Source organism: Ruditapes philippinarum, unplaced genomic scaffold, assembly GCF_026571515.1.
Source record: "Ruditapes philippinarum isolate M1 unplaced genomic scaffold, ASM2657151v2 ctg7153_1_1_1_1, whole genome shotgun sequence".
Classification (NCBI taxonomy): domain Eukaryota; kingdom Metazoa; phylum Mollusca; class Bivalvia; order Venerida; family Veneridae; genus Ruditapes; species Ruditapes philippinarum.
Window position 1 is genome coordinate 1 of NW_026856970.1, and position 11,906 is coordinate 11,906.

General features: G+C 31.4%; 1 protein-coding gene across 1 annotated transcript; it reads left to right on the top strand.

The window, feature by feature from the left end:
• Window positions 1–6: 6 nt before the first annotated feature.
• On the top strand, window positions 7–11,307 carry LOC132748316 (adhesion G protein-coupled receptor B2-like). Its single transcript, XM_060737888.1, has 10 exons — window positions 7–37; window positions 650–814; window positions 1,825–1,995; window positions 2,642–2,806; window positions 3,633–3,743; window positions 4,153–4,263; window positions 4,646–4,782; window positions 8,004–8,100; window positions 10,654–10,815; window positions 11,000–11,307. The coding sequence occupies exons 1-10, from the start codon at window positions 19–21 to the stop codon at window positions 11,257–11,259; spliced, it is 1,398 nt and encodes a 465-aa protein (XP_060593871.1). The 5' UTR covers window positions 7–18; the 3' UTR covers window positions 11,260–11,307.
• Window positions 11,308–11,906: the final 599 nt, after the last annotated feature.

The window sequence follows — 11,906 nt, forward strand, 5'->3', positions numbered from 1 at the left end:
TCTGAAACACAACTTTGTATGCCTTCACCATGTGCAAGTAAGTATTGAATTGACATAATATCTGATCAATATCAAAGTCAAAATATGTTTTAAGCATAAACCAAATATAAGTGAAGCAAATTCGATCAACAAAAATGCGTTAATCATTTTATCCTAACAATCAGTCTAAAATTTATCTGTTTCAGCATAAACCGAGTGTGAGTGAAGCCAATTGAAGTCATGTACACGAAAAAGATTGTTTGACTAAATATAAAAAAGGCAAATAATGTTGAAGCCAAATGACACTCCAAACATTCCTAATATATTTAGATGCGACACAACAAAAGTAATTATATATTCTCAAATGAAATGGTTTTTCCTCATAATCCATTTTTACACATTATATTAACCACCAAAATGAAAAGAGAATTGAAAAGAATTTTCAATGATATTGAAACATTGTTCATCCTTACGAAGTCATCCCGAGCATTTCGATATACAACTCCAAAAGATAGTAAAACAAAGCTTTATGGTGTGATTCGTAATTGTTCTATTAAACCAATCATAGGGATAAAAACCGGTTAGGTGAGAAACTATAAATCTATAAATCGTTGTTTTATAATTAATTTTCAATAGTTGCTTTAAATAAGATCGGCAAAATATTTTACAGACGGAGGTTGGAGTGACTGGACGTCATGGAGTTCATGCAGTGCAACTTGTGGCGGAGGAATAAGGTCTCAAACCAGGTCATGCTCGAATCCTTCCCCATCATCATACGGACAATATTGTGTAGGATCAAATGACAGAGTGGAGTCGTGTGCTAAAAATAACTGCGGTATGACATTCCACGGAGATAAATAACAAGCAAACGGCCACAATGCTAAATTTATTTTTTACTTATATTCTACAATTTGTTTGTGGCATACAACATGTTTATACTTATTTACACTAATACAAAATGGAGCCGATATGTCTGGGGCCGAAACATCTTGAAGTCAAAATGACTTAAAATAACTGATAACGGTGCAAAATGCTCCAATATCATGAAAATGTTATGACATTAAAAAACAAATTTGATATTCAAGAATGAAGCACGATCACAATTTTTGAAGCTGTGTGTAATTATGATTGGATATCTTTATGAGCTTAAATTTCGTGGCTTTGACGAGTATGATTATTATATAGTCTAACGTAGTTAGATTATAGATGTCCATAGAAATATTTGGAATATGGCCATTTTGTTGATTAGTTGTTTTGTCTTTAAAGATGATGATTGATTATTTTTCTATTCAACTGTTTTGTGGGTCACACCGTTAAGTTCTTTTGCAATATAAAAATGTCTTCGATGTAATTTTTTTAATTTTCTGAAACTACTTAGTTAAACAGCTCATCAAATAGTTTGCTAAATTCTACGATATAAACTAATTATAGATGTCCTTTATACCTTTTTGAATAAATGATAAGGAAAATAGAATAGAAACCGTAAGCCTCCAAAATAGATCTAATGAAATATTAGTAAAATATAAATGAGACGCAGTTACAAATCAGTGGGAGCAAATCAGTCATTTATCATTATTTATTAAGTTTTGAGTATAGGTATAAACATGTATATGACGCATACGTACTATTAAAAGAAACTGTTCTTTCGCTTTTTCCATTACCGTATTGTCAATTCTCGAGGTAGTCTAAAATAAGACTCAATATCATACATCATTGTTTTCCAATTCATTCCAATTCATTTTCTTTGGCACAATAATTTCAATGAAAACAATCAATTATTTGTTAAAAGCTAGTTTAATACAGCTTTATTCAATTTAAATTAGCACATTGTCCTTTGATTTCAAGTTCATGGCGGATGGAGTGATTGGTCAAATTGGGGCTCGTGCTCAGTAACATGTGGCATGGGCTTGCAACGTCGCACGAGGACATGTTCTAATCCACCGCCAATTCTCGCTGGAAATCATTGTTTCGGAGACAGATCTGAAACACAACTTTGTATGCCTTCACCATGTGCAAGTAAGTATTGAATTGACATAATATCTGATCAATATCAAAGTCAAAATATGTTTTAAGCATAAACCAAATATAAGTGAAGCAAATTCGATCAACAAAAATGCGTTAATCATTTTATCCTAACAATCAGTCTAAAATTTATCTGTTTCAGCATAAACCGAGTATGAGTGAAGCCAATTGAAGTCATGTACACGAAAAAGATTGTTTGACTAAATATAAAAAAGGCCATAAATGCTGAAGCCAAATGCCACTCCACATATTCTAAATATATTTAGATGCACAAAAAAAAAATAAAAAATAAATAAATATATATTCTCAAATAAAATGTTTTTTCCTCATAATCCAATTTTACACATTATATTAAACCACCTTAATAAGAAGAGAATTTATAATAGTTTTCAATGATATTGAAACATTGTTCATCTTTACGAAGTCATCCCGAGCATGATTTTGTACGGATGGACACTATTTCGATATATAACTCCAAAAGATAGCAAAGCAAAGCCATATAATGTGATTCGAAATCGTTCTAGTAAATCAATAATGGGGATACAAACCGGTTAGGTGAGAAACTATTAATCAATGAATCGTTGTTTTATAATTAATTTTCAATAGTTGTTTTAAAAAAGATCTAAAAAATATCTTACAGACGGCGGTTGGAGTGACTGGACGTCATGGAGTTCATGCAGTGCAACTTGTGGCGGAGGAATAAGGACTCAAACGAGGTCATGTTCGAATCCTTCTCCATCACCATACGGACATTATTGTGTAGGATCAAATGACAGGGTGGAGTCGTGTGCTAATAATGTCTGCGGTATGACATTTGACAAGCAAACAGGACGTTTCTGTCCCAAACCGAATCGGCCACACTGTTTCAATTTATAAACTACGAACATTATGGCATATAACAAGTTAATACTTATTTGAACTAATTCCAAAAAAATGGGCTTGTATGCCTGGGCCATAACGTCTTGGGGTGAAAAAATGACTCAAAATCACCGATAACGGTGTAAGATGCTATAATGTCATGAACATGTCATTACGATAAAATTCTAATTTAAATTTAAGAAAGGATCAAGAATACAAATCCTGTAGTTGTTGGAGTTGTGGTAGTAATCTTATGAGCTTCATGTTATGATTTTACTTACAAATTTCGTGACTTTGATGATTATAATATGTTATTGTTTAAAAAATGTTTTTTATCTTTGACAATTGCAATTATAGATGTGCATAGAAATATTTGGAATATTCAGCAAATCATTTTGCTGATTAGTTTTTTCTTTTAAGTTGATGATTCATAATTGGTCTAAATTAGGTTTTGTGTTGTAAATGTTTTGATTTTTCGAGACAAAAACCTAATATACTTATAATACACAATACGAGAAAGTAAAATTACGTCACACCGACCCAGTATAGACCATATTGCGACGTTCCAGCTTTACTGGTGAAGGAAGCTAAGTTCTAAGATACAAACTATTAAGAACATTATAAAAGAATATTTTGCACATAAGATTCCTCTTACTGTTTCTTTGCAACAGAATATCCAAGTTAAATACATTAATTATTTTTTTAGTAAAAACATTCAAAGGGTACCAATCTATCCGACATTTATTTTTGTGAATGTGTTCATTTTTTTACAGTGACGAATTATTGTTCGGCCAGTCCATGTGTACACGGTCAATGTTATGACGTTTCTAATGATTTTCTTTGTTACTGTGACCATGGTTATGAGGGACGTTACTGTAATATATGTATGTAGTTAAATTAAATCATGGGTTTTGAATATTTCCTTGGCATTATTATTCTGACATTAGTTGTAAGTACTTATTGTTAACCTTCGCGGTATTTTAACATCGTATGTAATTCAATTAATTTTCTTTAATTGTTCCTAACAAACTGAGTTATTTAACAATGATTTTGTAGCAACAGTGGGCGAATCCATTGAAAACAATTCAACAGTTTGCTATATAATCATCTTTAAATGTTAAAAGATAAGAACACCAGAGATGTGTAGATAAAATAAACTATAGTATTATTAGTCTGGGACTTAAATAATTATTAAAGGAATGATTATTTTTATCCAAATTATAATTTGTTTAGTTATTTTCTTTAGTGTGTTCTCTTATTCATTGTTGTTGTTGTTTTTTCCCTTTGTTTTAGCGTATTATTACTGCATGTCAAATCCGTGCGATCATGGGAGCTGCGTATCTGGTTTTATCGACTACAAATGCAACTGTTTTGAAGGATATGTTGGAAGAAACTGTGACCTCCGTACGTTTTCTTTTATTACAGTTGATAAACAATTAAATTGGTTTTTGCTAACTAAACACAATTAATTGTGCTCCACCCAGCTGTAATACATTTTAATACTTCATTGCATTTGGATAGTAAAAAGGAAAGATGTGTATAGCGAACTCTTTTTGTTGATTGCTGATACAAGTCTTAACGGAGATAAAAAATAGTTAATATTCCACTGGTTCTCTTGTCTTGAGGAAGCAGTTTGCTTGTGTATATTTTAACAATGTCCATGTTACCAAAAGTTGTGTTCAATTGATGACCCCCCGATCAAAAACACCAGAAAACGACAACAAGTTCATCTTTGTAGCTGCAAGTTACTGACACAAATGTTAACAAAAATTACCGAACATTTTAGTGAATGCCACAGACTGTTACGATATACTTTATAAAAGATTGGCTAGAGGAAGTGGAGTTTATAACGTCACCTTACGGAGATCTAAACTTGTAAAAGAAATATACTGCGACATGGAGACAGATAAGGGTGGTTGGACGGTATGTTGCTTCTTTAATATCAACTATTTGATGTTTCAAAAAGTCGCAATGGACATTTAAGAAATAGCGGCAAGTAAAGTTTTAAATTTCACTCTTAAATCGTTAATAATAGTATTTCTTTGAAAAATTAGTTTTATTAATTGCAGACTTCTTCGAGTGCTTTATTTAATCAAAGTACTGAAGGCACTGCAGTTAGGACGTACTGTCATTAGATCAAAATGACATTTTTTTACTATTTCGGGGGCAAATACTACAATAAGTGAAGGATGATGCCGGTTAATAAATATTCAGTACACAATTCAGAAATGAAGTGTAGTAGAATCAATTATTCTATGACATCATGTTCGAATATAATATTTAGGTTACATGTAGGTCCATCACAAATTGTAAATTGCCCTTAATGACAAAAGCAAAAACTGAAATAAGTGCTGCTAGAGAAAACTGCACCCTCGACTTTTTTTAACACATGACATTTTAAAGGGAGTCAAAAATATGAAATAAGAGGGCCAAGGTGGCCCTCGATCGCTCCCCTGACCAGAGCTGCATTACTGGTACTGGTACTGCAGCGATTTTGCAAGTACTGGTACTGATACTAAATTATTCTTACAAAAGTTTGCTACTACTGGTACTGATACTGCATTACTGTCTTAAAAAGTGGTACTGATACTGCATTACAAGGCAGTACTTTGGTTTTGATAAAAATGTCATCAATTTTTCTCATAAAGTAAAGCTGTAAATTCCATGAATTATTTTATTTTTGTGAAAAAGTAAGTTATCAAATCTATAGATAATTTACTGCAATATTCCTTCAAATGTTACCATAATATTCATCATAAAAAGAAGCACCAAAGGTATTTAGGAACAAAAATTCAATAACTGAATAATAATATAAAGGGAGAGAATTCAACAACTAAGTTATGTAGAATTTTGATTATTTGACACAGCACTTCTACTCTCTAGTCTCTACAATCAAAATATCACCATTGATTATGTTATTACTGCTGGACTAGGGTGATGATTTTGTTTGAAGCCGAAACAGCTTGATTTAACATTTTCGTCAACACAATTTTCTTGGCTGGCCTTAGACTACTGACAGGGGATTCAACTGAAGTGCTTACTAGGACTTCCCTATAAAATAGTCCACAACTTGTCCCAAGTGTTTATTGTTCAACACTTACTGAGCCTATGCAGTTATGATCACACTATTATGTACTACATCTACAAACTAGAGATTCCCTCAGACTGTGATGCTAATCTTCATTTGTATGAGAGTGACAAATATGTGCATGACCACCTTAAAAATGTGCATTAACAATTATATGAAGTTCAATAATTTGCAAAAAATGCTTATCTTATTTTTCTTTACTTACATTTATAATGCAGAGCACTATATTTGCGTGTCTGTCATTCAAAATGGCTTTCTATAACACTATTTAAATATATTCAAAATACAATTTCTTTAATAAATACTCATAGTAATACTAAATTACTTTTTTGTGATATTTTTTCTGTCACATAGGTTCAGACAGCATTCAATGTATTTGTTCAGACAGCATACAATTTTTAATAACCAATATGGTACCATTATTAAGCCTAATAAAATCAAAGCTACAAGGTAAAAGAATGTTTAAAAGATAATCACTGCAAATTTTAAAAAGAGCCTGTCAGTAAAGCAGATCTTACCAATTGAGGCACAATAAGCAAAAAATATTGTCAATCAAGGGTAGGGAAACATTTTTAAAACATATTTAAAAACATGTTTACACATATTTAAATTATTTTGTGAAGAAACGATCAATTCACATCTGTGCTTTACTATTGAATGTTATCATTTGTTTCACTTTTGAATAATCAAAATGTAAACAATGTTCATAAGGATGAACTGTATGAAACACCATACTAAATATTATATGTAAGTCATCATATTCAGCAAAGGAAAATGACTGCTTTGCCAATTGACAGAAATATTTGAAGTATGTTCTTAACTAACACTATAATAAACTGTGGGCATGTACTGACACTCTTTTGTTTTAGGCTGTACTATATATGAACAAGTCTTGGACTATTTCAGTATGTAAATTTGAAACGCAAACTAAACAATTTCAGTTTCAAGCCTTTTCCTAGACATTTTGGGAAAAAAATCCTAGCACTGTTTGGGACATCCTGCATCTTAAAATCGCTTGATTGGGAAAAATATTTGGTACCAGCAGAGTATTTTGAATTATGCAAAGTTGATTTACCCAACAAATTTATATATCATTCAAAGCATAACAAAGACATTAAAATTTGGCAATTAAATGTTTTGACATCACCTGTCTGATACCACAATCGTATTGGAATGAAATCGAGAAAAATTGTCAGCTTTGATAACGTGAATTTCAACTCAATTATGATTTTGTTCTAAAAATTGTAAAAAATAAGCATATTTGCCACTGGGAAATGGTCTGGTAATCTGGCCCGTGGTGACACTGGTAAAAATCATTGTGTTTTCATGATTAATTTTTGGAGAACAGTCTGATTTATAATATACATCAAATATTATACAAGAATCTGTTGTTTGTGATAATCGTCTCTTATACTTTTTTCTATCTACAACTCTTTCCAAGTGAATATTGGAGTAAATGATCTTTTATTTTCCTGAAAATATCAATAAGGAGATTTCACTTTCAAAATTATTTAAAAACACCCTTAGTGAGTGTGTATATATATTTCATTTGTATGTCGATACAAGTTATACTTTAACAATTTGTTCCTAATTTTGATAAATAATGAAAGATAACGAAGACGCAGTGTAAAGCAATACTGCGTACATTCAAACAAAATGATTTTAGAATGTTCAAAACATGTCAAAATTTACATCATTAGTATTACAGAATGTTTTGTAAGTTCGATTGTGTTGAAAGCTTTATGGCAGCAATCAGTAATGATAGACTAATTCTGGTTCAAAGAAAGAACGGCTTGCACCAGGCGGGGTTTGAACCAACGGGGTTAATCAGCCTTTGAATAATTCCTCTGCGCCACATGTATAATATTATAAAATGTCTCGTTTATATCGATATAGAAACTTTTATATACTTCAACAAATGTAATGAACATGCATATAGACGGTGTTGTCAAGACATTTATCAAAGGTATGACGTTTCGCTTTGAAGTTGTCATTTTTGTAATAGTTTCTGGTACAATACTATTATTACATGTACATTGATTTTTTATTTCATCAGGTGTTTCAATATCGATTCAACGGCAGCGTTGATTTCTATAGAAACTTTAGTGATTATGAGAGAGGATTTGGATCTTTAGACGGTGAATTTTGGTTAGGTGAGTGGTATTTAAGTACATGTTGATTTATTTGCCATACTATTGTTCGCATTACTTTCTGAAGATTATATGGAAGGGAATATCTAGCAACCCCTTTTTTCGATAATAATTCTTGTTATTTTATGAGAGAGGATTTGGATCTTTAGACGGTGAATTTTGGTTAGGTGAGTGGTATTTCAGTACAGTTGATTTATTTTCCATACTATTGTTCGAATTACTTTCTGAAGATTATATGGAAGGGAATATCTAGCAACCCCTTTTTTCGATAATAATTCTTGTTATTTTATGAAAAGTTGAACGCAAACACGCTTACTAGTATAATACTTTTTTAAATGGAAAAGAATAATATGATAACATTCTAATTTTAACAACATCTTACTTTTACATGTTTTTGTCATGATCTTTGTTTTATTTTATGACTTGTGAATGTGCAGTTAATTTCCCAAAATGAAATTTACAATACAAATTGTGCTCTGCCAGACTTGTGTTATTGTCATAAACAAATTTAACTCACAAAGAGACATGAAATCGTCATTCTCAATGTAAAGTAAACGTTATAACTATATCGTCTTTATTATAATGTTGCTGTTATCATAATGTAAAACCGGGAACCAATGTATATAAACATTTCATTCTTAGGACAGAGGTCGCTCAGTGTTGCCCTTTAAAATGATTGCATCCGCTTGAGCGGCACCGTAGCTTATGTATAAAGCCAACCGTCAATAAGTTCGTATCAATATATCGGTCATACCTATAAAATAAGAATGCAGACTGTCTCAAATGTAGAATACATACACGTGTATAGCTCAGTTTGTTAAAAAATAAGATTGCAAACCAGTATTGAAGGTACATTGTACATTTGTATTCATGTTCCCAAGATGGACAGACATTAACAGTACACATACACAAGATTGATAGATTGCATTTAAAAATTCAAAATTGCATAGAACTATTGTTTATTCATTACGATAACTAATAATATCTTACTGATTAGCTGTCTATAGAAATTAAATACATAAAAACGTTCAGTTTTTTTGCAGCCAAAAACTTCAAACTATATTTTCTAAATGAGATTGTATTTCTTTATAATGCATTAAATAGGTTTAACATAGACTCATTGTTTATCGTTTATCCAAAGAGTTATCTTGATAATCCATGAAGAAAAATACATTTATCTTAGATAAATACCCACTCTCCATGAATAAAATGTAGCAAGTATAGAACAAATGAGCCGTGTCAAGACAAAACCAACATAACGCGTTTGCGACCAGCATGGATCCAGACCAGCCTGCCCATCCGCGCAGTCTGTAGGATTCATGCTGTTAGCTTACAAACCCTATAACAAGTAGTGAAACTGATAGCGAACAGCATCGATCCTGATCAGACTGCGTGGATGCGCAGGCTTGTATGGATCCATGCTGGTCACAAACCCATTATGTTGGTTTGTCGTGTCGCGGGTCAAATCATGTATATACTTGTTTTTATTTTAATAATTACATTTTGACAAAATTAATAATCTTTCTTTAGGTTTTTGCACATATTTATTTGTCTGTCTGATTTAAATTATATTTAGTCAAGGAGAAACTCCGTGAGTGTTTTTTTTGTTAGAGAATCGGCAGATTGAGGAATTTCTCCTACTTAAAACATGTTTTTATTGTCCTAACAACAAACAGTGCAGATATTGAACATTACTTGCCTCCAGTGTTCACTTATTGGACACTTTAAATTGTTTTATTTTTCGAGTGGGAGTTGAATATATGTAGATAAAAGCAGGGTTACGGCCCATTGACCGTGCCAGTCGTATTTCGTATAGAAATATCTTAACATTATCAGTGATCTTTTTCTTTAAATGATAATAATGATTTAATGTTCACAGTTTTTCATTATCTTAATCGTACAAATCGGCTGTTTCTTTTGTTTCTATAAAACAATTCACGACTGCTTACAAAATATTCTTCTGAGATAAATCATATATAAAGTTATGTAAAAGATTTCGTGTTTCTGAACTTAGTATGAATGAAGCGTCACTTTTAGCTGACCAATAAATAAGTGATATTTCGTTACTAATAAATTAATCAGTGAGTTCCCAGTTGAAGTCCTAATATTTAATTCAAACAAATTATTGGAACTCTTCTATAATACAAACAATAATTACCCTAACTTTCGAAAATGTTCAAATTCAATTTTTCAACTAAGTATATATCGTTATTATAATTAATAGCTGCAGTGTTAATTTAATGTATCGGTACATTTCTATAATGTCCCACACTGAGAAATTACAAATTAGGATCTGCAAGTACAAGTACGAAGAAATTACTCACGAATTATTTTGAGATAAACACTGGATGTAAAATTTAAATTGTGGGATACTTATTTAGTGAATATAGGATAGTTCCTTAATCTATCAGTATAATAACGATACAACAAAAGATGACCTCACAAACATGAACATGTTTAAAGAATACTTGTATTAAGTATTCTCTTAGTCAAACAGGTATAAATATGAGCTTCCATTTATCAGATTATTCTGAGAAAGAAACTTTTTTAATACAGGCCTTGAAAACATCTATGAAATGGTTTCCCGAGGAAAAACAGAGTTGAGGCTGGATCTGACGGCAGCTGACGGAACATCTGTATACGAAACATTTCAGAATTTTAGACTCGGTGAAATGCCGTATTATACTCTTCATATCGACCAGGGTGTGGGAACTGCAGGTATTCATTGTCGTCGTCGATTTTAAATTTAAATGGTTGTTAACAGTATATACAAAGATAGTTCAAGCTGTATAATAACGGAGCCATTTTATAACATCATTAACATTAACAAGAAATTAATAATGTCAAAATTAGCAAAATGTGGTAATCTGACTTACATATTTTGTTTTGTTTTCAAAAACAGGCGATGACTATGGTATATCATATCACAATGGTAACCGTTTTTCAACTTTCGACATGGATCGTGATGAAACCAGCAGAAATTGCGCTATGACCGACCATGGTGGATGGTGGTATAACAGTTGTGCTCTAGCAAATCTAAATGGTGAATATGTTACTCCTGGTACACAACGACCTGTCGAGTCGCAAGGTGGGATGGTATACTACTCATTCAAAAGCTGGGAATCACTAAAAGTCTCCAAAATGATGTTCCGGCGGATATGAATGAATCCTGGTCTGATTTAGTGAGAATAAATGTTATTTCCAAACTTTTGATTGTTTCTATGTAATTTATATTTTAAAGATGACTTGTAGGCAATAATTTTAAACATGCCTGAAAATACTAACATTAATTAGCGAATAACTTGATGTGCAAAAAAAGGAAGCTACCATGTAGATCTATTAACTTGTTGTTTAACTATTTAAATTTTATAGAAAACAAAAGCGCTTAAAGAAAATGGATAGTGGTGTGTTATTTATTGATGTTATGGTGTCATTGTCACTCATTTTACTTAATATACTCTAATTTTTGAGACCCCCCCCAAGAAAAAACAACAACAAACAACAGCAACAATTGTTATATCAATCTACTGCCATATATTTAAAACTGTGATATCTTAATCACACTCATCAAAGACGTGTCTAATTGGGTTCTTTCAAAAGAGCAAAAAAGTAGCAAAATGCCCGATCGGGCTTTTGACATAAAAATCATATTTCTAGAAATATAATAAAGTTATTTCTATAATATATAGAAAAAAAATATTTGGTTACTGTCACTTTTATGGGAATAATTTCTTCTTTTTCATTTCATATAACACATAATTGTTGAAGTCCTATAGAAATATGTTATATATACAAAGTACATTTGTATA

Excerpts from the sequence above, each read along its gene's own strand:
- LOC132748316 (XM_060737888.1), top strand. Across the intron at positions 2,807-3,632 it reads GTGTGCTAATAATGTCTGCG|TGACGAATTATTGTTCGGCC; the intron begins GTATGACATTTG and ends ATTTTTTTACAG. Across the intron at positions 10,816-10,999 it reads CCAGGGTGTGGGAACTGCAG|GCGATGACTATGGTATATCA; the intron begins GTATTCATTGTC and ends TTTCAAAAACAG.